At 46.1% G+C, this 27,657-nt stretch overlaps 1 protein-coding gene across 2 annotated transcripts in view; it reads left to right on the top strand.

The window, feature by feature from the left end:
• Window positions 1-27,657, top strand: part of IFT57 (intraflagellar transport 57) — a 192,967-nt gene that overhangs the window by 88,538 nt on the left and 76,772 nt on the right. For both annotated transcript variants that reach the window (XM_069204792.1, XM_069204793.1), the window contains exon 6: window positions 6,504-6,626. In XM_069204792.1, the coding sequence (XP_069060893.1) occupies window positions 6,504-6,626 (123 nt within the window). The remainder of the gene's footprint in view (window positions 1-6,503; window positions 6,627-27,657) is intronic.

The raw sequence follows: 27,657 nt of genomic DNA, 5'->3' as shown, positions 1-27,657 counted from the left end.
CAGAGAGCACAGAAGTCGTGATAGGGGAATTCTGCAAGGAAGACCAACACCAGCAATGCAACCACAATGGATTTCCAGACGAGAGTACCTGTGGAACAAGGGGACCAAGCCCAAGAGTCACGATCAAGTCGGGAGTGGGCAGATGCCCAGGAAATGCCAGCTGTGGGTGCAAAGAAGCTGCCACCGGATGGTAGAAGCTGTGGATTCTGCAAGAACGAAGAGGGCTAAAAACTTCCCCTTTGGAGGATGGATGTCCCACGTCGTGAAGAAGCTTGCAGAGGTGTTTCCGTGCAAAAAGACCGCAAACAAGCCTTGCTAGCTGCAAGGGTCGCGGTTAGGGTTTTTGGATGCTGCTGTGGCCCAGGAGGGACCAGGATGTCACCAATTGCGTGAGGAGACAGAGGGGGTGTCAAGCAAGACAAAGAGCCCACTCAGAAGCAAGCAGCACCCGCAGAAGTGCCGGAACAGGCACTACGAAGTGGAGTGAACCGGAGCTCATCCGAAGTCACAAAGGAAGGTCCCACAATGCCGTAGGACAACTCAGGAGGTCGTGCACTGCAGGTTAGAGTGTTGGGGACCCAGGCTTGGCTGTGCACAAAGGAAATCCTGGAAGAGTGCACAGGAGCCGGAGCAGCTGCAAATCACGCGGTACCCAGCAATGCAGTCTAGCATTGGGAGGCAAGGACTTACCTCCACCAAACTTGGACTGAAGAGTCACTGGACGGTGTGAGTCACTTGGACAGAGTTGCTGAGTTCAAGGGACCTCGCTCGTCGTGCTGAGAGGAGACCCAGAGGACCGGTGATGCAGTCTTTTGGTGCCTGCGGTTGCAGGGGGAAGATTCCGTCGACCCACGGGAGATTTCTTCTATGCTTCTAGTGCAGAGAGGAGGCAGACTACCCCAACAGCATGCACCACCAGTAAAACAGTTGAGAAGGCGGCGGGATCAGCGTTACAAGGCCGCAGTAGTCGTCTTTGCTACTTTGTTGCAGTTTTGCAGGCTTCCAGAGCAGTCAGTGGTCGATTCCTTGGCAGAAGGTGAAGAGAGAGATGCAGAGGAACTCTGATGACCTCTTGCATTCGTTATCAAAAGAATTCCCAAAAGCATAGACCCTAAATAGCCAGAAAAGGAGGTTTGGGCTACCTAGGAGAGAGGGTAGGCTAGCAACACCTGGAGGAGCCTATCAGAAGGAGTCTCTGACGTCACCTGCTGGCCCTGGCCACTCAGAGCAGTCCAGTGTGCCAGCAGCACCTCTGTTTCCAAGATGGCAGAGGTCTGGAGCACACTGGAGGAGCTCTGGGCACCTCCCAGGGGAGGTGCAGGTCAGGGGAGTGGTCACTCCCCTTTCCTTTGTCTAGTTTCGCGCCAGAGCAGGGCTGGGGGATCCCTGAACCGGTGTAGACTGGCTTATGCAGAAATGGGCACCATCTGTGCCCATGAAAGCATTTCCAGAGGCTGGGGGAGGCTACTCCTCCCCAGCCCTAACACCTTTTTCCAGAGGGAGAGGGTGTAACACCCTCTCTCTGAGGAAGTCCTTTGTTCTGCCTTCATGGGCCAAGCCTGGCTGGACCCCAGGAGGGCAGAAACCTGTCTGAGGGGTTGGCAGCAGCAGAAGCTGCAGTGAAACCCCGGGAAAGGTAGTTTGGCAGTACCCGGGTCTGTGCTAGAGACTCGGGGGATCATGGAATTGTCTCCCCAATGCCAGAATGGCATTGGGGTGACAATTCCATGATCTTAGACATGTTACATGGCCATGTTCGGAGTTACCGTTGTGACGCTATACATATGTCGTGACATATGTATAGTGCACGCGTGTAATGGTGTACCCGCACTCACAAAGTCCGGGGAATTTGCCCTGAACAATGTGGGAGCACCTTGGCTAGTGCCAGGGTGCCCACACACTAAGTAACTTAGCACCCAACCTTTACCAGGTAAAGGTTAGACACATAGGTGACTTATAAGTTACTTAAGTGCGGTGGTAAATGGCTGTGAAATAACGTGGACGTTATTTCACTCAGGCTGCAGTGGCAGGCCTGTGTAAGAATTGTCAGAGCTCCCTATGGGTGGCAAAAGAAATGCTGAAGCCCATAGGGATCTCCTGGAACCCCAATACCCGGGGTACCTCAGTAACATATACTAGGGAATTATAAGGGTGTTCCAGTATGCCAATGTAAATTGGTGAAATTGGTCACTAGCCTGTTAGTGACAATTTGGAAAGAAATGAGAGAGCATAACCACTGAGGTTCTGGATAGCAGAGCCTCAGTGAGACAGTTAGTCATAACACAGGTAACACATACAGGGCACACTTATGAGCACTGGGGCCCTGGCTGGCAGGGTCCCAGTGACACATACAACTAAAACAACATATATACAGTGAAATATGGGGGTAACATGCCAGGCAAGATGGTACTTTCCTACAGTGAGCACTGGAACAACGCCATAGAACAGAAAATCTTCAAGAAATAATTTTCATTTTATATAGTGAACTTCCATACAAGTCATTTCCCCTTCTCTTTGGGGTCCGGGAGGGTGAATCCTTCACCTGGTTTTAGAAATACTAGGAGCACTTCTAATTGGAGGGGCCAGACTTGATTTACCAAAGTGCCCTTTTCCCAGTTTGCAGGAAGATGCAGGGTTTTGCTTCTACAGGCCCTTATAAACGAGCTACAAACCTGATGTGCCGGATGTGCCCAGGCATGGCCCATGTGAAGACTGAGCTAAGAGCTACCCCCCGGCTGCCACCGGTCCGAGCCCAGGAGAGGCTGAGCTACCCTTCTGATATCTGATCTGTGATGCATACCCATAGATCCACACAGTGCATGCCGCTATGGGTAAGCAGAAATTACCTCATTCATTGATCTTTATGACTAAAGGGGGCTGTGTATACTTCTTCTATCACCAGCTATTTAACCAACGTCATTATCAACTTGAAAATAGAGACGTTTGAAGGACTGCTAGTTTCATGTAAACAGGCAGCAGCCGCAAAGTTCATGGTAGAAGCTGAACAAATGTGTCACACCAGAACCCAACCAGTGCTACTATTAGCAAGCTGCCAGATCATAAGAGACCTTGTTGCCTCCTACCTCACATTTTCTGTAATGTAAGCAACTCAAGCATTGCATCCCTGGCCTGTTATGGTCCATTTTAAATTCTCCCGTTTTTGAAGATGAAAACTATCCCTCATTAGACCAGGTGGTCTTGGAAGATCATTGGATATCCCAAAATAGAAACATTTGTTTTTTCTGATGATACTGTTATGGATATCATTATAAATTCACAAATTGATTGAACACCGCATGGGTTTAATTTAACTTTTCACATTGATGAAGTACAATTGGGGCTGAGCAAGATCTGGGCAGGCAAACCAGGTCCCAATGGGGTACCAGTCGACTTATTTAAAGATAATAACGCTCTTTGGGACCTAGTGTTAACAAATGTTTTTAATGCAGCCAGCAGGGGTGGGTTCCCTTCGACTTGGTCTAAAACAATGAATCTTCCCCCAGTTTTTAAGAAGGAGGATAGATCTGATCCCCAGTGTTAACGCCCAATTTCTCTGCTGCAGTAAAAATTCTGGGCAGGGTTCCCCTGGAGAGACTAGGAACATGGGTAAAGGAGCATTACATTTTTTCTGAATAATAGTATGGCTCCAGGAAGGGCCTAAGTACCCTGGAACAATGCCTGACCGTGAAATTATCAGTAGGAGAATACACAAAGACCAAGAAGGGTTTATTTTTCCTGGCTTTTATGGACCTCAGTAGTGCATTCAACTGTGTTAAACATACTAAATTATGTCTGATTATGAATTCACTAGTTGCTTGTGCTGCACGGTGGCAGTGGTAGCGGGTTGAAGACTTTGGGCTACCAACTGGCCCCAGAAGGCTTCTTCAGCTCTTGTGTTCCTGTGCCTGAACTGGGCAGTCAGTTCTCTTGACTCGGCTGTGCTCTGGAGAAAACTTTTTTTTGAGCAGGACACATCAGGCACAGTCCCTCTCTTTGCTAGCCACCAGGTGCAGCAGGTGCAGTCCTTGGTGCAGCCTTTCTTTGTTGGTCCCTCTGTGCAGCAAGTCGGTCGAGATCTGAGTTCTGGGTGCCAGGGGCACCCTTTTTATCTTCTGAAAATGTCCTCAGGGTAGGATGCGGTCGGTAGCCAATTGGTTCCCTCCCTCCTGAAGACTACTTCCTGGGAAGTGTGGCATCTGGCTGCCCAGGATGCACCATACTGCCCACTCCCAACATAGCGAGACCTCTCTCTCGACACTCGGAGCTCCTTAGCCCACCCCCAGAGGTGTAACTACCAAGGGGCTACATGCCTCTGGGAAAACTGGTTTGATACTTGGCTTCTCCTCTCCTGTTCCCAGTAACTGCCTGTCTTTCTAAACAATAGGGTGCCACTCTTCTAAGTGTTAGCCATTTCGCCCTCAAAGGCGGCTTCGCCTTTGAAGCTCGTCTTTTGGGCTAACGCCAGTGTTGCTTCCTGCAGGATGGAGGAAACGCCTCTCTCCCATGCATGCCTCTATGGTGTCCTTTTCTGAGAGTCGTTAGCTTTCTGCCCTCCTGGGGAGACATGCTGTCTGCAGGACATGCCTGTGCACATCAGTAAATGGGCACTGGAAACCCTGGGCAACTAAGTGGCAACTTCTAGTGTCGCAATTTGGGCACTAGTGACATTAAATTTGACGTGTGGGTAATTTTGACCAAGGGGCTGCTCCACCAACATAACCAAAATAAACTCTTGGTGTCTAGATGTTGTCCCCAATCCCCCCCCCGTTTCCCCTTTTCCCCCTCTCCCCAGTCAAAAAAATGTCCAATCTGCCCTTAGGGCAAGAGACGGAGAGCAACCATAACAGGTTCCCAAAAATGGGGAGCAATCCCTGCCCTAAGGGGCCACTCCCCAATGTATATAAATATATAAAAATAATATCCCTGATGTCTTGTGGTTTGTGGCCCCTCTTGGGGGCAAATTGGCCTGAAATATTGGCCATCTGCCTCTGTGGAGGTGGGGCTGAAAATGGCTAAAACATGTCCTCAAAAATGGGGAGCAACCCTTGCCCAAGGGGCTGTTCACCAGCATACATATACAATAAAATACCTGGTGTGTAGTAGTTTTCCGCCTCCCCTGGGAGCCGATCCGCCTAAAAAAGGGGGCAGAAAATGGACAAAACATTTTCCAGTTAATGAGGAGCGACACCTGCCCAAGGGATCGCTTCCGAACATTCAAGCACTTCAGATCCCATCGCTGGTGAGGGCATGAAGCAGGAAGATGGGCCAGGAAGACCAGCGGGTAGAGCACCAGTGATTTCCCCCCCCCATGTGGGCTAGGACTTGCTGGGTACATCCTCAGCACCTGAGTGCTGGTGCTGAGGACATGCCCAGCCCATCCTTAGCACCCAAGCAGTTAATGGAGCTAGAGGTAAGATTGCAGCACCTAATGTGAAATTTGACATGCTTGTAGTGCTCTCGACCTTTTCAGGTTAACATGCATACAATACGAAAACTACTTTTTAGGTCGAGCATGCAAACGCTCTGACGTGTTGTAATCCATCTGTGGGCTTTTAACCATGCCCACGGTACACCCTTCACTATCACTTGTTCATGGGCTTGCCTTTCAAAAATCGTTTGTTATCATTGTAAATGCTTTACGTTTGTCCCTCCTTGGGGCACTTTTGTTACCGCCTTGGCCATCGACCCTGTTACATAGATAAATTCCACATTTGCTGATACGTTTGAATGTGAGCAAACTTCTTTTTCATTTTGCGTCTCTCTTTTGCGCTCATGCTTGTGGAGCTTGGAATCTGCTTGCTTATGTCAACTGTTCTTCTTTTCAATTTATGTGTCAAGAAAAGTACAGTTAGGAATTTACAGTACTAACAGCTCTAACTCGACCCATTGCATTGCAAATGCTTGTTTTTCTACCTGTAAAGTCTAAGCTTAGAAATGCAATTATTTTGCACAATACGTTTTCAGTATTCAACCTTTTTCAATATTTTATATATTCCTAGACTTTTATATGAAGAATGAACGTGTGCGGAGTGCTTTATGGAAAGCATGCATTGGTCAAATTTTATGATTGATTAGAAACTTAAAAGCAGAAACACAGTATTATCTAACTGTAGTGAATAAAGAAAGGACAATAGGCTGCTGTATTTTATTAATTGAAAATTGTTACTAATACTGCAGTGTGAACATTGCGGAAGAGGTCAAACCATTGACGTGCTGTTCCCAACTCAATGTCCGTTTTGTCACTGTAGCATTTGTGAAACCATTGAGTAAGCATTTGCAAATATGTTTCGTTGCATGCTTCTGTTGAATGCTCTCGTGAGTCAGGGGCAGGAGTTGCCCACTTTACTACTTAATAAAGGTTAAATGAGAATTGCAGATACCCTTCGAGTAAAGTACACTCCTTTCAGCTATAAATGTTTGCAATCCATTATTTTTTTACCAGGTGAACGAACATTCAATTATCAATAACTAATGGTGTTTGATTTTCATAATTTTCAATGTAGGAGTTTGGTGAATCTGTAAAACAAGAGGACATTTTGGAGTCGACCACAGATGCAGCTGAGTGGAATTTGGAAGTAGAACGCGTTCTTCCTCAACTGAAAGTTAAAATTAAAGCTGACAACAAGGTAATCTATTCCATTTTACAAACAACAACTTTATTTAAGGTGCATCGAAAGAGTGTCAGCCACAGGCGTGCAAATGGCATAGCAGTAAAAGCCACTGTTCAGTCGTTGTAAATCCTGTCATCACATGGTTGAACAGTATCGATTGTATGGCTAGGAATCCTCAGGAAAGACAATGTTGAACAGCAATCAGCTGCAGTCAACATCATTGAAAAGTGCAATAGACTTAGTCATTCCTCATGTGACCAGTCTGTCACCCATGAGGTGAAGAGACAGTGTCCCACTGATTTCCTACCATCTGTCTGTATGAGGGAGTCTTCTGGAGCTCTACTTCAACATTCAACATTTCTGTAAAGTTTTTCATTTATACATCTTTCAAGAGATAGTCCATCTCACCATTATTCTCGATTACTTTTACTGTTTGCAGCAGTGGCAGATTTGTATCAAGATAAGCACACGTTCTGCATATTTTTTCTCACTAACACCATGGTACAAAGAAATATGTGTTGCATGTTTTAAGAAGACTAACAAAAGATCAAAATAGACGTCTAGTGCTAGTTGGAATTGGTACCAACCAGAGTCTCAAAACCTATGTCCTTTTCTGTGATCCTCTGAGTCTGTTGTTAATTTTCAGTCACTATCTCAGCCTTCAATCTCTGGGTTGAAGTAACGTTCAGGATCAACTCTTTCATCACAGTCCTATGAGCCAGAAAGCACACTGAAAGACAGATAACAGATCAAGTGCCAATTTCTTGGACTTTTCTCTCAAAATAATTAAGAAAAAAATTGGGCACATTAGCATCATCGATGACAGAAAAAGAAAACTTGCCGACACTGGCCCATCAGCAGTCACTGTGCAGACGAAAGCAGTCACCGTTGCTCACTTGTTGACAGTGAAGTTCACCGGTTGAGCAGCTGACTTTCTGTTGACAGACAGACTTCCGTTTATGTTCAGCTATACATACAGTCGATGGGTGTTTCTGTTTTGAAGGTGTCTCTTTAGTCACTGATCAGTGATTACAGTACACTACTTATTCCAGATGGTGTTGACAGTTGCAACAAGTGCTTTCTTTAGCTCTGAAGAGTAAGGTGAAGAGGGCCAACAAACTGCGATCCTTGGGATAGTTTATTAATTGCTTTTTTACAACCTTCAGGATCTGAGGGTGTATCCAACCCGTACAGCAGGAACTAACTTTATTATGGGCGTTCTTCAGCAGTCTGGAGTATGAAAGGCCTCATGCCCCTTGATCTTATCCACAAGTGGTTTGGGTACCAGTGGATTCACTGACATCTCACCAGAATATGATCTCTGAATTTACAGTGCACGAACCACCGCAATTGCTAAATACTGTTATTAAACCTTCAAAGCCCCAGCGTTTACAGGCCCTTAAAGACTCATTAACCAACAATAAGACACCAGAACCAATATTTTGTCGGATGCTTCTTGCTTTATTTTTCTCTCATGCACTCTTGATGTCTAAACAACATTATGCCTCATGGGTGTCTTATAGGTAAAAGAAAATGAAAATACAGATGGAAATAGAATTAATGATGTCTATGACGGTTTTGACAACAGTGATTCAGATGGTTCCACTGATTGTTGATGAAGACAATCAATACAGTAAGGACCAAAAAAACCTGTATGATACTCTGGAACCCAACACTGTCATGGATTCTGATTGGGATGACTTTATATAGCCTGCATTAAGGGATACACTTTCTCGTGACATTTGGCGTTATCATGCATTGGAGGGACGAGTTTCAGATATACTCATCTTGCTTATCACTTTGACTGGGAAGTCATGTGCTGATGTAGTTACACATGCTCTTCATACCCCTACAGTGTAGTTTGGGCTTGGACCTTTGCAACCTGTTTTTATTCTAAGAAGGTTTTTCAAATCACAGGATGCACTGTGACCCCACCCTTCTGGGCAATGCACATGGGCAGCGACTTCATGTTCGATTTTCTTTTTTCCCTCCATCATGTTCGAACGTGTACCACCAGAGATCTGAGACTCTGCGTTTTTGCCATTTTTCCCATGGAGCTGCACTGTGAATCTTCGACACCCAGAGTTGGAGAAATCTTCATCTGTGTTTTCTCATGGCAACACTCTCAAGAGACTGCCATCCACATATTAAGTCCCCAACTGTTAGGGCTCTTTTGCAGTGACCTTACACATCGGAGAATGCAGATTACCACCAGGTAATGGAATGGCCGCCCTTCCAGTACAGCCTCCAGTGCCACACAAAGTGCTATGATCAACATGAGATTTGTAAACTCTGCCTCTCACCCAACCACAACAGCTGTGTAAAGCCTACCTCGCCTTCTTGTGGGAGAAAACTCTACAACCCCAATGGGAGGGACATTGGGCACACCAAAAGATGCATCAGCAATATGCTACTGACACGCCTGACTTCTTCGGCGAGCAAGACTCTTTAATTTCTGACGAAGCTAAAAATACAGGTTTTCTGATAAGGGATTTCCATGTATAGTCATGAGCGTTAAATAGTTCCGCCCACCTGCAGGGACCCCAGAGCACTTTTTGCAATATAACTTCTTAAGTGTTCATGTTCACTTACTTCCGGAAGGCCTGCAAAGTCACTTAAGAATGCCAATCTGCAGCCTAAAGTAAAGGCTACAGTGTCTGAAATTCTTCATCTTGTTTGCTTTAAAAAGGACAAATAGCTAAGGCACATGCATTCAAATGCATGAATGAGTTGAAAATTTAGAAGACAAAATCCTTAACAAACCTTTTTGTAATGCAAAAATTATGTTAAAGGAGTGCAGGGCAGTGTAACTCATAGGCTGCCATTATAAATTAAGAAAAAAGGAGACTGTGTCTTTAAGAACAACCAGTCCTCCAGTATCCCATCATGCCTAGAGCGAGGCAGTTACCTCAGTTCATTTTTCTGGCTCCTGCTGACAGGACCCTGGAGAAGTGAGCTCGACCTTTTTAGATTTTTTTCTTCAAAAATTGAGTTAAATTCTCAGTGACAACTGTTTCACTCGACATATTTTGACTTTCTTTCTTGATTTGTGTCTTTTTATGACAGCAATTAAGGTATTTTTCCCAGAAAAAAATGCCTTCTGTTTGAAAAATGCCTACGATATGGCAGAAAAAAGGCCAAACCAGACTCTCATGATGTCTGTATCATCTGCCTGCCGTCTTCACACCTTCCTGCCTCCTGTAACATCGGCAAATCATTTTCCAAGTTTACCCTGCGTGACAGGGTGAAGATTAGCCTTTTAAGGGAGAGCAGAGAGACGATGCCACTGGGACCTCAGAGCGAGGGGAAGGTCAGTCTTCCACCAGAGCTCTCCTCTCTGCGTCCAGTGGACATGGAAGGTCTGAGATGTGTTTTTCTGGAAGAAAACTCTTTCGGTCTGGGTCGACGTCAAGGACATGTTCGCTGTCAGACTGGCACGACGCTGCATAAATATTAATGCTCGACATCAAGACGCCGAATGACGTTGAGGACTCCATCTACTCGGCGCACAACATCAAGGAGTATATCTACGTCGTTGGAATTGACATCGCGGCAAAGGAAGCTGTCGCAGTTTGAGATTGAGTTCCCGCTCAACGTTGACACTTAGATGTCGGAGAGAAGGATCGATGTCGAAGAGCCCCTCGACGTTGAGGAGGCGGAAATCTGCAAAACGGAAAAGGATCTATTCTTTAGCGGAATCGCACCATACCAGAGATGTCTCTCCTTTGCTGGTGCTCCTCCCTTCGTCACCTTCTCCTCTCACCTCTCCTCCGACGCCTGCTATGCCTCCTCCTCAACCTTCACTTCAAAGTCTGACTCAGCTGCTCTGGTTCTCCCGGCACCTGTACCACCTCCAGAGCCGCAAGAGCCTAGCTACCCCTTCCCCCCAGCTCCCAGACCGCACTCAAGATCACGCCATCATACCCGTCATGACCATCCGTCAACTGGCCATTCATCAGCAAGGTCATGGCACTCCCACCACAGATTGCAACAAAGATCAAGATTGCGTTCCTGCCTCCATAGAGAATTTTCGTCCTCCACCAGAGACTATTCATCTGCTCTAACAGATTCGCCTCAACCTTGTTTCTCACCGGTTGACTATATCAACACCTTTCATGAACTTCTAGTACAAGGTGCTGCAAAACTGAACATTCCGATTGGTGTCCCAACTCCATCCACATCAGCCAAATTCAAGACTCTCTAGCAGGGCCTAGCCGCCAGACCTTAGCTACCACTAGTACTGGGTCTTCTGGAACCCGCCAAGGATGTCTCCCTTACGCTGGCTATGACTAAGTCTGCTCCTTCCAGACTACTAAAAAAGTATTGTCCTCCAGAGCAAGACCTTTTTGTTTCTGTGCTCCGATCCTCCACCTGATTTGGTGGTAATACTGGCTGCCCACAAATCTCACACCACATCTCCGTATACTACCTCTCCTCCTGACAAAGACAAGAACACTTCCAATGCACTGTTCTACCATTTGGTCTCAAGTCAGCACCCAGAACTTTCTCCAAGTACATTGCTGTGGTGGCAGCACATCTTCAAAGGCACCGAATCTTCGTCTACCCATATCTAGACAACTGGCTAATCAAGGCATCCACCTTTGCAGAAGCCCAACTACACTTCAAATGGACATGCATTCTCCTTTATTGGCTAGGGATTCATGCACTTTCTCAAGTCCAATGCAACCCCTGTCCAGAAGTTGCACTACTTAGGAGCTACCATAGACACACTACAGGCAAATGTGTGTCCTTCGGAGGGACGATGCTTATCCATTCTCCAGAAGTGTTGTCCACTCAAAACTATGCATCGCCCGACAGGCACACAGTCTCCTCACTTCTAGGCTCCTTAGCCTCCTGCATCTTTCTCACACAGAATGCGCTTCCACATGCGACCTCTTCAGGAGTGCCTGGAGGGCCAATGGGATCAACTGTCTGGAAACTGGGAAGACAGAATCATTCTGATCCCCCATGCAATCAGATCGCTCACTTGGTGGTGTTCTCCAACCATTCTCCTACAAGGGATGCCTTTCCGTCCACAGCCTCCAGCACAGACTATCGTGACAGATGCCTCTCTCCTCAGATGGGGAGCCCATATGGGTCACCTACAAGCACAAGGCCTCTGGTCTCCCAAGGAGATGTCATACCACATTAATCTCCTTGAGCTCCGTGCAGTGCACCCTAGCTCTCGAGGCATTTCTTCCGTCCTTCAACACCGACACCCTTCTTGTCCAGACAGACAATATAACCACCATGTATTACCTGAACAATCAGGGGGGAAACAGATCCACAGTCTTGTTTCAAGAGGCCCAGACGATATGGCACTGGCTCGTTGCCAGGAAGTTGAAGATAGTAACAACTCACCTTCCAGGCGTTGAGAATGTACAAGCGGATACCCTCAGCAGAGTTGTCGAAGAGAACCACAACTGGGTGCTGAACAAAGTCATCGTTCAATATATCTTTCGTTTTTGGGGCACGCCTTCTATCGACCTTATCGCCACAGTAGAAAACAGAAAATGCAGTGGCTTCGCCGCCAGGTTTCCCATCCAGACTCGTTGGAGAATGGTCTGTGGATAGACTGGTCCAACAAATTTCTGTATGCCTTTCCACCATTTCCCTTGATCCCAGCAATCCTACTCAAACCCTCAACGACTTCAGCCAGAATGATCCTCACTGCACCAGAGTGGCCGAGGCAGTGGTGGTTCCCGGACCTCCTTCACTGGTTGCTCCGACCACATCTCAGGCTGCCATGCAGGCCAGACCTTCTGACGAAATTCGGAGGGCAGATGAGACACCCCAGTCTCTCCCACTTGAGTTTTGCAGCACGGCTCCCGAGTTAGTACAGTATGAGCACTTTAATCTTTCACAGAATTGTATGGAGATCCTAAAAGAGGCGAAACGGCCACCCACCTGAGTTGCATATTCCCTCAAATGGAAGAGATTCTGCATCTGGTGTCCCTCCAAAAAGACAGACCTTACATCGTGCCAGGAGGATGTCATTCTTCCATATTTGTTACACCTAGCTAAATCTGGTCTGCAACTCTCTTCTATTAGAGTCCATCTGGCAGCTCTGACTGCATACAGAAATGGTCCTTCGCAAACCTCTTTCTTTAGGATACCAATCATCAAAGATTTCCTAAAAGGGTTAAAGAAGGTCTTTCCTCCAATTAGTCGCCCTTCTCCACCATGGTAGCTTAATGAGGTCCTTTCGCACCTCATGCAAAATCCATTTGAGCCCATAAGCAAGACATCTCTCCAACACCTTTCCTTGTGGCAATTACATCAACACGCAGGGTTAGCAAGAATCAGGCTCTCTGTGCTCACAAGCCTTACACAGTATTACACTCCTCCATTGTAGTGATACGAACACATCCTAAATTCTTGCCCAAGGTTATCTCTGACTTTCATGTCAACCAGTCGATTTCCTTGCCAACTTTCTTTCAAAACCCACCTACTCCAACGGAGAGGGCTCTCCACTCTCTACACATAAATAGGGTTTTAAAATTCTACTTAGATAAAACCAGATCTATTTGAAAATCTCCAAAATTGTTTGTCAATTATGGTCTGGTTCGCACTGGTCTGGCCACCTCCAAGCAATCAATCTCTAGATGGATTGTGTCCTCTATTTTGCTACCAACTAGCTAACAAAACCATAGCTGGCAGACCAAGAGCGCATTTCACCAGAGGCAAGTCTGCCACGACTGCCTTGATGAGGAATGTTTCCTTAGAGGAATGTTCCCTTAGCAGATATCTGCAGAGCTGCAACCTTGAGGTCTGTCCACACATTCAATAAACATTACTGTCTTGACTCTGATTCATTGATAATAGCAGCCTATGAGCTACATTTCCCTGCACTCCTTCCTCATTATTTTGCATTACAAAAAAGTTTGTGTTTCTGCTAAATTTTCAACTCATTCATGCTTTTGAAAGCATGTGCCGTAGCTATTTGTCCTTTTTAAAGCAAACAAGATGATGAGTTTTGGTCACTGGAGCCTTTCCTTTAGGCAGCATATTGACATTCTTAAGTGCATTTGCAGGCCTTCCTAAAGTAAGGCGAACATGAACACTTAAGAAGTTATATTGGAAAAAGTGCTTTGGGGTCCCCACAGGTAGGTGGAACTAATCAACGCTTATGACTATCATGGAAATACCCCTACAAGAGAACTGGAGTTACAGGTAAGAAACTATTCCTTCTTCAGGCATCCTGATGCATTAGCTTGTGCTCAGCCACTCCAACCCTGAAGAGGAGACTCCATAGACCTTTAAAACCAGCAGCTCTTGAATGAAGACCTCAGCTAGCGTCATAAGTACTCTGCTCTGACACACACTCCAAGCCTCCCAAGAGTTCCTTTGTTGAGGCAGAGCACTGGACCTGAGGAAGTCTGGCATCAAGCCCAGTGTGTAAACCACTTAGCCTCCAGGACCTCTGTCCCATCTCGAAGAAGCATAGAGACAGGGGCACCACACTGCCTCAGAAGGAGAGCAAGAAGCTGGATCTAGCCAGCAAGAGGATGAACATAGATGTGGTAGCTCTCTGACCTGTAGCCAACTTCATGGGGCTCTTTTTTTTCATTATTAGCTGGTGAAGCATCTCCCGGAGGAGTTCAAGAACAGGAGCGAAGTGTTATTGTCCGAAAGCAAGTCAATGTTTAGTCCTACAATCTGTTGCCCCCACAACATAGCCTCCCAGGGTGTCAATATCAGTGTCTTTCTAAGATGCCATATCTGTCTCTGTATCTCCAAGTTTAAGCCAGACTTTGAATAGCATCTCCTCAACCAGTCTCCTGGTTCTGTGACCTTTAGTGGAGGCTCTCTAAGAAGATCTAGTGTTGGTAAAGTCTTCTGTTGAAATGTGAGGCTTTCGTACACTAGATATGAAATGTGGTGTCTTGTATTACATCAATAGGGCCAAGACCTTGCGCAGGTCTCATCAGTTGTTTGTAGGCTTCACAAAACCTCACAAAGGGCAGCCCATTTCTAAGGCCTATATTGCCAGATGGATTGGCAAGTGCATCCAGATCTACTACAATAAAATAAAGCGAAGGGGCCCACCCTGTTATTGCCAATGTGCACTCTACTAGCAAGAGAGTAGCAACCATGGCCTTCCTTGGTAACATCCTGCTAGCTGGCATTTGTAATGCAGCCACTTGGTCAACCCCACACGCTTTTACTGAGTCCTGTTGTGTGGATAGCTTATCCTGTCAGCGGATTGCAGTTGGTCAGACAGTCCTCAGGACATTGCTTCAGACATCTGCATCATCCACAAGCTAGCCACTACTTATATGGGGGTACTGCTTTGCAATCTATGCAGAGCATGTGTATGTACACCAACACATGCTATGAACAGAAAATGTTACCCTGTCAGCATCTTTTCATATCTTGGAGTGCTGTAGATTAACATGCGCCCAACCTTCTCCGTGGATGTATGTTGCTCTACTTGCAGATCTCAGTTTTTTATCACTTAACTTTTGTAATAAACATTGTGCACAACATAGGGTTCACTTCCTACTCCATTCTTGCTTTCACCCACAGTGCGAACAAAAAGTCTGGCACGAATCGGTCCTCATGCGCGCTGCCCACTAAGGATGGAATAGCAGTGCATCCTGTGACTCAAAAGCCTTCCACGAAGAAAAACAACTTGTAAACATCTGAGCCCAACACTAGATGGCGTGGAAATTCTGGGCATGTGAATCTACAGCGCTACACACTATGAACAGATGCCTACAGGGTAAGTAACATTTTCCTTTGTTGAGGACTTTAGAGATATCAAAAAGACAGTTTGTTCTGTTTCAAATTTAGACATTCCATTGGAGAAGGTTTGCAACATATGAAGAATCATACTTTGCATACTGTGATCTTAACAAGATTATAGAAAGTATATAAAGTGCCAGAAGCAACACCTGTATATCTGTTAAATGAGATACTGACTTTATTTCCACTGCAGTGACATCAGAGAAACAATTCCACTCCATGTACGGTACCACTAAATAAGGAATGCCTCAAGTGGGATAGGATGGAGAAAAGAGTAAATGTGTTAGCGTGCCTAATGCATCAACAGTTACAGCTAGATATGGAAAGCCATGCAATCAAATCTAAACGCATTGTCAAATGAAGGCAAAGCTCAAGTATTTTTAACACTCAAAGACGAAGAATAAGCTCTAGCCCCACTTTATGATTCTGTGATAGATTTAGCAGTTCTATTCTGTCAAATAGGTAATTCCACTGCAGTGAGATGATCCAGATAGCTCAAAAGTACAGGTTTAGGAATGAATCCTACACGTGCTTTGTGAGTGGCAAAAATATTTTTAATAGTTGGATGAAGCTCTACAAATGAGATAGTCTGCAATAGATACAGCAAAATCTTTAGGATCTCTACAGACATGACAGGTTTGTAGGGAAGTACCATCTTCCTTGGCATGTTACCTCCTTTTTTACCTGTATATCAGTATGTTTTTGCCTGTCTCACTGGGATCCTGTTGGTCAGGACCCCAGTGCTCATAGTTTATGGCCTAATGTGTGTGTCTGTATAGTGCTTGTCTGGGTCACATAGGGTCTGCTAATCAGAACCTCAGTGCTTATGCTCTCTCTGCTTTTAAATTTGTCACTGTAGGCTAGTGACTTCATTTACCAATTTCAATTGGTACACTGGACCCCCCTTATAACTCCCCCTTATAACTCCCTAGTATATGGTACCTAGGTACCCAGGGCATTGGGGTTCCAGGAGATCCATATGGGCTGCAGCATTTCTTTTGCCACCCATAAGGAGCTCAGACAAACCCTTGCACAGGCCTGCCATTGCAGCCTGCGTGAAATAACGCACACGTTATTTCACAGCCATTTTCACTGCACTTAAGTAACTTATAAGTCACCTATATGTCTAACCTTCACTTGCTGAAGTTTAGGTGCAAAGTTACTAAGTGTGAGGGCACCCTGGCACTAGCAAAGGTGCCCCCACAAGTTCAGTGCCATTTCCCGGGACTTAGTGAGTGCAGGGACACCATTACACGGGGGCACTACATATAGGTACAGATGGTGCCCTCCTTGCATAACCATTCTACACCGGTTCAGGGATCCCCAGCCCCTGTTCTGGTGCAAAACTAGACAAAGAAAAGGGGAATGACCACTCCCCTGTCCATCACCACCCCAGGGGTGGTGCCCAGAGCTCCTCCAGTGTGTCCCAGACCTCTGCCATCTTGAATGCAGAGGTGTGAGGGTACAATGGAGGCCTCCGAGTGGCAAGTGCCAGCAGGTGACGTTAGAGACCCCTCCTGATAGGTGTTTACCTGACTAGGTGGCCAATCCTCCACTGAGGGCTGTCAGATAACGAATGCAAGAGCTCACCAGAGTTCCTCTGCATCTCCCTATTCGATTTCGGCCAAGGATCGACCGCTGACTGCTCCAGGACGCCTGCAAAACTGTAACAAAGTAGCAAGAAGACTACCAGCGACATTGTAGCGCCTAATCTTGCCAGCTTTCTCGACTGTTTCCTGGTGGTGCATGCTCTGGGGGCTGTCTGCCTACACCCTGCACTGGAAGCCAAGCAGAAATCTCTTGTGGATCGACGGAATCTTCCCCCTGCTAACGCAGGCACCAAACTTCTGCTTCACTGGTCCTCTGGGTCCCCTCTCATCGTGACGAGCATGGTCTCTGGAACACAGGAGCTGGATCCAAGTGACCCCAACAGTCCAGTGGTCCATCTGTTCAAATTTGGTGGAGGTAAGTCCTTGCTTCCCCACGCCAGACAGTAATCCTGTGTACTGCGTGAATTGCAGCTGCTAGGGCTTCTGTGCACTTTTTCAACTAATCCTTCGTGCACAGCACAGCCCAGCCCAGGTCCCCAGCACTCCATCCTGCATTGCTCAACTCGCTGAGTTGACCACCGGCTTCGTAGGACCCTCCTTTGTAGTGTTGAGATGACCGCCGTGCTCAGTTTTCTTGAACCCATGTTCAAGTACTTCTACTGGTGCTGCCTGCTTCTGCGTGGGCTCTCTGTGTTGCTGGGCGCCCCCTCTGTCTCCTCTTCCAAGTGGGGACCTCCTGGTCCTTCCTGGGCCCGGCCAGCACCCCCTTTCTTCAGCCGTGACCTTTGCAGTTAGCAAGGCTTGATTGTGGTCTTTCTGCGTGGAAACAACTCTGCGTCCTACAGCATGCCGTGGGACATCTGTGCAAAGGAGAAGTTCTTGGCATCTTCTGTTGTTGCAGAATCTTCAGCTTCTTCCACCCGGAGGCAGCCATTTTGCACCTTCATCCGGGTTTTAGTGCTGCTCTGCTATAGCTACCTCTATCAGCCTAAGCTGCTAGAACACTACTAATCTACTATAAAGGGATAACTGGACCTGGCACAAGGTGTAAGTACTATCAGGTACCCACTATAAGCCAGGCCAGCCTCCTATAAGCGGTTCCTGGAGCAGGCTGTGGTTGATCCGAGGTCAGAGGATGAAATAATAGTTGCAGAGGATTCCTGAAGGAAACTTGCAAGCAGAATCTTAAGAGAACCCACAGGAGAGACCCTAAATAGCCCTGAGAGGGGCAGAAGTCTGGGACACACTGGAGGAGCTCTGGGCACCACCCATAGGGTGGTGATGGACAGGGGAGTGGCCAGTTTCGCGCCAGAGCAGGGCACAAGGGGATCCCTGAACCGGTGTAGACTGGTTATGCAAGGAGGGCACCATCTGTGCCCTTCAAAGCATTCCCAGAGGCCAGGAGAGGCTACTCCTCTCAGGCCCTTAACACCTTTTTCCAAAGGGAGAGGGTGTAACAACCTCTCTCAGTGGAATCCTTTGTTCTGCCTTCCTGGGACTGGGCTGTCCAGACCCCAGGAGGGCAGAAGACTGTCTGTGGGTTGGCAGCAGCGGTGGCTGCAGTGAAAACCCCAGAGAGCTGGTTTGGCAGTACCCAGGGTCCATGCTGGAGCCCCGGGGATGCATGGGTTTGGCACCCCAATACCAGATTTGGCATGGGAGGGGGGACAGTTCTATGATCTCAGACATGTTACATGGCCATATTCGGAGTTACCATTGTGAAGCTACATATAGGTATTGACCTATATGTAGTGCACACGTCTAATGGTATCCCCGCACTCACAAAGTCCGGGGAAATTGCCCTGAACTATGTGGGGGCACCTTGGCTATTGCCAGGGTGCCCTCACACTTAGTAACTTTGCACCTAACCTTCACTAAGTGAGGGTTAGACATATTGGTGACTTATAAGATACTTAAGTGCAGTGTAAAATGGCTGTGAAATAATGTGGACGTTATTTTACTCAGGCTGCAGTGGCAGTCGTGTGTAAGAATTGTCTGAGCTCCCTATGGGAGGCAAAAGAAATGCTGCAGCCCATAGGGATCTCCTGGAACCCCAATACCCTGGGTACCTAGGTCCCATATACTAGGGAATTATAAGGGTGTTCCAGTCTTCCAATTAGAATTGGTAAAAATGGTCACTAGCCTGCAGTGACCATTTAAAGGCAGAGAGAGCATAAGCACTGAGGTTCTGATTAGCAGAGCCTCGCTGACACAGTTAGGCACCACGCAGGGAACACACATTCAGGCCACAACTATGAGCACTGGGATCCTGGCTAGCAGGATCCCAGTGAGACAGGCAAAAACAAACTGACACACAAGTAAAAATGGGGGTAACATGCCAGGCAGGATGGTACTTTCCTACACCGCTGTAACAACAACAAAGTATCCACAAGGGATACTTTTCCTCTGCAACTTCAGCTCCAGCCAGCCACTGCAATGGTTTCCACGGTATGCACACTCTGAGTACTCCCTGTCTTCATTCTGCACCAGAAGGACCGAAGAACTTTCCAGTGGGGTGACAGAGTCACTCCCCTGCTCATGTAGGCACCTTCCAAGATGATGACCGGTTCCCTTGGACTCCGCTCACAATAACGAGTGTGCTCCTAAGGACACAGAGGGTGGACCCCGTCGACATAGACTGTCCTGAGATCCTGCTGACGCAATTCGGATAAAATAAGACATTGCCTTCCCTGAGAGCGACAGTACCCCTGTGTACTGTGTCTTCTTCACCTCCTGAGGCCTCTGTGCAGTTTTTGCAAAATTCCTTCGTGCAGAGCCTGGCAGAGGTCCCCAGCACTCTATCCTGCGATGCTCAACTCGCTGAGTTGTTCTCCGGCAACGTGGAGCCTACCTTTCTTGTGCTGCACCAACTGCATTTTGCACCTCCTTTGTCCCCGTGTCCAGGGACTCCCGTGGGTGCTGTCTGTCATCTTGAGGGCTCTCTAAAGTGCTGAGAGCCCCCTCTTCCTCCTCACACAGAGTTGAGGCCCCCAGGTCCCTCCTGGGTCCAGCCAGTGCCATTTTGACGCAAAACTCACTTTTGTCGTAACCAAGGCTTACTGGCGACTTCCAACACGAAATCATGCCTGCATCCATCTTCACGTCGTGGGACACCCTTTGTATCACGCAGGAACTAGCTGGCATCTTCCTAGGGTGCATTCTTGCAGTCTTCACCTAACCGGGACTCTTCTTTTGCACCCTCTTCTGGGTTGGCAGGGGCTCCCGCCCTTCCTGGAACTTCTTTCAACTTCTGGACTTGGTCCCTTTCTTTTTCAGGTCTTCTGGTCCAAGAATCCAGCAGTTGTTGTTTGCGGACTTTGTTGGTTACTGCAAAATCCCAATCACGAGGTGTAGTGTGTCCTAAGGAAACTTGCAGTACTTTACTCCTGCTTTTCTGGGCTCTGGGGTGGGGTAATTGACTTACCTTTACTGTATTCTTACTCTCCCAGCGATTCTGCACACACTACACTTGTCTAGGGGGGAATTCGTGATTTGCATTCCACTTTCTAGGTATATGGTTTGTGTTGCCCCTAGACCTATTTTCTCCCATTAAAAATCTATAGCATTTCCTATTGTTTGCAATGTTCTATGACTATTTACTTGTCTAATTTTGGTGTCTAGTGTATATATTGTGTATAATACTTACCTCCAGAAGGAGTATTGTCTCTAAGATATTTTTGGTACTGTCACCCAAATGAACTACCTTTATTTTTGGTACCACTGAGTATTGTCTTTACTTGTGTATAAGTACTGTGTAACTATAAGTGGTATTGCATGAGCTTTGCGTGTCTCCTAGTTCAGCCTAAGCTGCTCTGCTATAGCTACCCCTATAAGCCGCTAAAGCACCACTACTTCACTAGTAAGGGATAACTGGACCTGGTATAAGGTATAAGTACCCAAGGTACCCACTACAAACCAGGCCAGCCTCCTACAAGGTTGCCCGCATTATTCAGTCATTCACAATATATAGTTTATTAGGCAGACTAATGTTTGCTATTATGGGTTAGCATGCCATGCACAGAATGATTAAACACAATTGTAAAGGCAAGGATGTTCAGGCCAAAGGATACCTGCGAATCAGTCAAACCATTTGCTGGGCCAGAATAAGGTAAACTGACTGCAGACTGTATGCCGACCCTCTGTCTACTCTTTCAGCAAGGGTTTTCTATTAAAAAAAAGGCAGGAGGTATCATTAGGTACTGGACATTGTTAAAAAAGAAAACACCCTAGAATTTGTAAACTTTTGGCATCGAGGAGTCAGTCAGTCAGTCAGTCAGTCACAAAACTTTATTCGGCAAATGCCATAAAAGTACAGACAAAAACACAAATACCACACAATAATTACGTTACAGTAAATAGATAGAAGAATAAAATAGTACCATATCTAAAACATTACGTAAACATCCGGTCTAAAATCTCATAAAAGAAACAAATAAAACTCATAACATAAGAAAAATCACAATAACAGAATACAAAGATTAACTTACAATATTAAACTATACATACATATACATTTAAAATGAAATGAGCCTTTTCCTAATGCTTAAAGAAGCTGTAACAAAATCTAATACAAAATGACAAATTTGTCTATCTGGCAATCTCTGAAAATATATTAAAGCTTCCTTGTAATGGATGGGTCTAACAGAACGTAAAGTGGGTAAAATGCAAACCCCTCTAGGAGCAGCATAAAAAGGGCAAAAGAGAAAAAAGTGCAAAGTACTCTGGGTTGATCTAGAATCACAGGGACAAAGAGGTAAATCCCTTTTCCAAAAACATGGTTCAGGAAACGCTACTTTAAAATGAATTAAATTAAGTCTAAAAAGTGTTAAAAAAGAAAGTATCTTAAAACTGGAAAACCAGGTCAGATAAGGTTCAAGGCATGGGGCTGTCACAACCTGAGAATAGGAATCAAAGGATTTTAATTTCAGAGAACTGTAAAATCTCAGGTCTGATATGTACTCGGAGTAAGTAGCCTTCAGAACGGACCTAGAATTTATAGTTAATAGGTGAGGTTCATCAAACATATATCTAAGACCTAAATTCTCAAAAGAGTTTCGTAGAAACATAAGCCAGGGGATCCTATTTGAATTTTCCAATTGTAAGCATTCGGAAATACAATCTTGGACCAATTTTGCCATTGGGTTTAGCCAACATCTAATCCAAAGCAATAATGGCGCCAAAAAAACCCTATCCTCCAAAAAACACTGACCAAGTTCTTCGTGGCAGATGATATTTGCAGTACATTTTGGAACCAACAGTAATCTTCGCAAAAATTTATTTTCGACCCTCTGGAGAGATGGTACCTTTACACAGCCCCAGACGCCTGCTCCGTAGAGCACAGCTGCGGTACACTTAGAATTATACAGAGTTTTCATCTGTGCGGGGGGTCTATGGTCTAGTTTATTAGAGAAGCGAAAGATCGCTTCGGTGTTCCTTATCAGCTGTTGGAGCTTAAAATTAATATGAGTCTTCCAGGACAGAGAGGAACTCAAATACATGCCTAGGTAACAAAAATCTTTGACCTTAATAAGAGAATGCCCTCCCATAGTAAATTGTTTGGATTTTGTGTTACGTGGGCCACAGGTCATGACAAAAGTCTTGGGGTAATTGACCTTCAAATCGAGGCTCGACATAAACTCTTAAAATATGTCCAATAAGCCCTGTAAGCCATTTGCAGTACGAGCAATTAAAACTGCATCATCCGCATATAATAAAACTGGAAGTAATCTTTGGCCCATCTTCGGTACATCCTTTGCTTGTTTAACCAAAAAATCATAGAGCCCATTTATATAAATCAAGAAAAGAAAAGGGGCTAAAATACATCCTTGCCTTACGCCCCTGGTTGACGGAATAGGAGGGGTTCTCTGCCCAAATGAGCCGACCTGAACAGAAACCGTTAGGTCTGTATGTAGGCGTTTAATAAGCTCCAATAGAGCCGGGTCACACCCTAGAACTTCTAGGATTTGCCATAACTTGGATCTGTTAACCAAATCAAAGGCACTGGTTAGATCGATAAAAGCCATATGGATGGACTCTTTCTTAACAGACACATATTTATTAAGTATCAATTGTAAGTTTAAAACTTGCTCAACTGTGCCCACACCGGGTCTAAAACCAAATTGGATGGGAGATAAAATCTGGGCATCTGTTACCCAATCTTCTAAACGGGACAAGATCACACTACCTAAAATCTTTGCCGTTGAATCAATAAGGGAGATTGGTCTGTAACAAGAGGGGTCTTGTCTATTACCTTTTTTAAAGATGGGAACAATAATAGCCGATTTCCATGAAGAGGGCACATTATTAGTTACCACGTTGTTCAACACATTTGTAACCAAAGGGCCCCAGAGCTCAATTTCTGATTTAAAAAGGTCGACAGGAACCCCATCGGGTCCAGGGGCCTTTCCCTGCCTTGATCTATCAATGGCACCTTTGACCTCATGGAGATCAAAAATAATATTTAGGGCCTTAAAGTTAAAATCTGGAGTAAAATGTGTAGCAGGAGTAACTGCCACATGCGAATTCTCATAAGTTTCAGAGCAGAAAACTTTCCTAAAATGATTTATCCAGACATCCTCAGTAATAAAACATTCATTGGCCAAAGAGTTCTTATCAGAAAAGTAAGGGTGATTTATCACTTTCCAGAATTTGGAAGTGTCCTTAAATTCAGATGCGGCCAAAAGATCGCTCCAAGCCCTGGACCTAATTTCGGATTTCCGTTTATCAAGGGCAACCTTATAGTCAGTCCTCGCTGATTTTACTAATTGACGTGCGGGAGGAACTGCTTTAAGAGCTTCTTTAAGTTTTTTATGGGCTAAAGAACACGCAGAATCAAACCATCTATGGACCACCGGCCCCTTCCCGGGCCTGTCCATCACCAGGGCGCGTGAAATATCACTACTTAAGGATTCGAATTCTCGCACAATACAGTCAGAGTCTAATTGCTGAGACAAACACGTATAAATCGTATCAGACCTACTTCTTACAATTTCTTGGTTAAACTTTTTAGGGTCAATTTTATCCCATTTTAAACGAATGCCACTATTTAAATTATAAACTGTAGCAGCACACAAATTTTTGTTCAAGGGTGCCTGATTTACTTTTAGGTCCAGTGTAATACTAAGAGGGTTGTGATCACTTGCACAATGAGGCGTAATCTTAAAATTTCTAATTAGATAAAAATCAGGAGAGCTGATAAGTATAAAATCAATGGTACTCCCCTTCAAATTCCCGGTGTAAGTGGGCTTATTACGGGCATCAGGGGCCAATTTCTCTGTAACGTGAACCAGATCAAATTTACAAATAAAAGAATTTAAGGCATCTCCTTCAGAGGTATGATTAAAATGAATTGGTGACTCTCTACCCTCAACAGGGAAGGCACACAAGTCCGTGTGTTCTTTACAGCATAAGGGAATATTAAAATCACCCACCCAGAAAATAGTTAAATCACTAAACTGTAAAGCATGTGAGGAATCTATAAAATCCATTACCTCTTCCAGATGGGTCATAAGGAAGCCCCGAGGGATATTATTATAAAAGTTTAAAATTAGAATATCCTTTTGCCCGCTTATAGAGACGAGAACAACCATAAAATAAGGGGAAGACCAAATTAGGGACACATTTAAAAGCGGAAGATTTACAGAAACAAGTACTAAAAGGCCACCACTAGCTCTCCCCATGTGAGAACTCCGTGCCGGCTGGCAAAAAGAAGTAAAGCCATTCAAGAAAAACATATCTTTAGACCAAGTTTCCTGTAGACAAATTATATCATAAGAAGAAATGAAACTCTTCCAGTCCGAATTGTTAGTTTTAGATCGCAACCCTGCTACATTCCAACTGAGCAGGGTTAGTGGTCTAAATGCAGAACATAATGATGAGACTTTGGTATTTAGATGAGTTTGTAAATCTGTGGTACACATTCCTATGCCCCTGATACGCTTGGTTTGGACGGTCCCAACCATCCGTCTCTCTAAATTAGAAGAACAGTGGTGGGTCACCGATAGTCAATCATTCTCATCAAAGTGACTAAGGGTCGAGAATCTATTGCTAGTTGGAACGTTGACCTGTAAGAGAGACCTATCTGGCTCTTGGCTGTGCATGCTTAAATTAGTAATAGGACGATTTGGTAAAAGCACAGGGTCATAAAAATGGTGCAGGGAATGGATTTGAATCTTGTTATTTAACATATTACAATAGGCCGATTTAGTCAAAAAATAATCTACTGACTGAGGATTGGCAAAGTTTAAAATAACATAATCGCCCTCCTTCAATTCCTTTGAGAAGCCAACCCTCTTCACCCTTCGGGCCATAAGAATCTTATCATTACGGAAGCCTGAAGAATTTGGTTTAAATTTAGAATTCAACCAATGGCCGGCTTTCCTAATTAAAGAGTGGGTATCTTCTAGTTTGCGGCACTCCAAAGGAGGAACGTTAGAAAGAACCAAAACGTACGGATTACAGTCCGGAGGTAAATGTAAAAAGTCTGCATGATTAGTGAATAAGTTGGAGCCATTGTCTTGCAACCTAGAGGAGTGAGCCTTCCTTGCTGGACATAATACAGGGTTATCCACAAGGGTTCCTTGGCCAGGGACAACTTGTAGATCAGACAAATAGTTACCGGCTCCTTGGGGTGCCAATGTAGGGGGAGGAGTAGGTAAATAAACTGATTCGGGGCCAGGGAGAATTCCCGAGCTAAGTGGGCCAGGTTTAGAGAAACTAGATAAAAGCCTAGTTACATCATTAAAAAAACAATCAAGCTTCTCGGTAATCAAAGTTGTAATTTTAGCCTCTAAAGTTGCACAAAATAATTTAAGTGTCGAGTCAAATCTATTAGAGCCATCTTCAGAAATGATCGTACTTGGAAGACATTCAGAGGTAAAAACCAAGGGGGCTGAAGGTTTGTTACTTTGGGTCAAATGGGTAGGTAAGTTCTTTTTAAAACCTGTGACCTTTTTTACATTTTTTGGCTTTTTCCCGGCTCGCCTCTTCTTCGTAGGTGGAGAAACAGTCTGAGAACCCTCAGAAGGAGGAGTAACTAAAAGGGGAGAAGAAGTAGTACGATCAAAAGTAGGAATTTTGTCTTCTTTCAACTGGCTGGAGTTTGTTGTTAAGGACAGTGGTGAAAGACCAGTACTTAAGGGGGTAGGAGCGTGGCTGATAAGTTCCAGAGAAGGTTCCAGCGGAGGATATTGGACAGTACTTTGGACAGCCCCAATCCTTTCTTCTACATGTTCTAGTTCAGACTCAATGGCCCCCATTACAGAGGATAAATAACTGGTAATGGAGGACTGGAGGGAGCTGGACCCACCTATCCCCTTTTGAACATTAATTTTCCTTTTCCCCATATTTAATAAGAGATCGCACTGTACCTGGCGCAGCACACAAGTATAAATGACACTGTAGAGAGGAGAAGGCGTTAGAGGGGGGGCCCAGCCCGGCCTCTTCCGGTCGATGACGGGCGAAGGACGGGCCCGCCCTTTGCCCGGGCTTCGCCCGGGCGCGTCCCGCGGTTGCGGGCGCGCTGTGAATTAAAGAAGGGCTTCCCGCCCTGTCAGCAGCTGAGGCTGCCTCCGGCAAAGTTTAAAGGGCTCCCGCCCAGGAAAGAAGTTGTGCGCGTCCCGCGGTTGCGGGCGCGCTGTGAATTAAAGAAGGGCTTCCCGCCCTGTCAGCAGCTGAGGCTGCCTCCGGCAAAGTTTAAAGGGCTCCCGCCCAGGAAGGAAGTTGTGCGTGTCCCGCTGTTGCGGGCGCGCTGTGAATTAAAGAAGGGCTTCCCGCCCTGTCAGCAGCTGAGGCTGCCTCCGGCAAAGTTTAAAGGGCTCCCGCCCAGGAAAGAAGTTGTGCGCGTCCCGCGGTTGCGGGCGCGCTGTGAATTAAAGAAGGGCTTCCCGCCCTGTCAGCAGCTGAGGCTGCCTCCGGCAAAGTTTAAAGGGCTCCCGCCCAGGAAGGAAGTTGTGCGCGTCCCGCGGTTGCGGGCGCGCTGTGAATTAAAGAAGGGCTTCCCGCCCTGTCAGCAGCTGAGGCTGCCTCCGGCAAAGTTTAAAGGGCTCCCGCCCAGGAAAGAAGTTGTGCGCGTCCCGCGGTTGCGGGCGCGCTGTGAATTAAAGAAGGGCTTCCCGCCCTGTCAGCAGCTGAGGCTGCCTCCGGCAAAGTTTAAAGGGCTCCCGCCCAGGAAAGAAGTTGTGCGCGTCCCGCGGTTGCGGGCGCGCTGTGAATTAAAGAAGGGCTTCCCGCCCTGTCAGCAGCTGAGGCTGCCTCCGGCAAAGTTTAAAGGGCTCCCGCCCAGGAAGGAAGTTGTGCGCGTCCCGCGGTTGCGGGCGCGCTGTGAATTAAAGAAGGGCTTCCCGCCCTGTCAGCAGCTGAGGCTGCCTCCGGCAAAGTTTAAAGGGCTCCCGCCCAGGAAAGAAGTTGTGCGCGTCCCGCGGTTGCGGGCGCGCTGTGAATTAAAGAAGGGCTTCCCGCCCTGTCAGCAGCTGAGGCTGCCTCCGGCAAAGTTTAAAGGGCTCCCGCCCAGGAAAGAAGTTGTGCGCGTCCCGCGGTTGCGGGCGCGCTGTGAATTAAAGAAGGAGTCTTCAGTGTCTGATCCTGAATGATTAGAAGAACTGTTCCTTTTCGGTGGAATGAAACTCTCAGCCAATGAGCCTTCTCCTTTTCAAACAGCAAAAGACAGTTGCCAGAATTCCACAATTGCCAGAGGGTTTGTCTGCCCACGCTGAACGTGGTACATCAGTAGTATGTTCAATCTTAGTTTG

Source organism: Pleurodeles waltl, chromosome 8 (assembly GCF_031143425.1).
Source record: "Pleurodeles waltl isolate 20211129_DDA chromosome 8, aPleWal1.hap1.20221129, whole genome shotgun sequence".
Taxonomy (NCBI): Eukaryota; Metazoa; Chordata; class Amphibia; order Caudata; family Salamandridae; genus Pleurodeles; species Pleurodeles waltl.
This window is presented reverse-complemented; position numbering and strand designations above follow the sequence as displayed.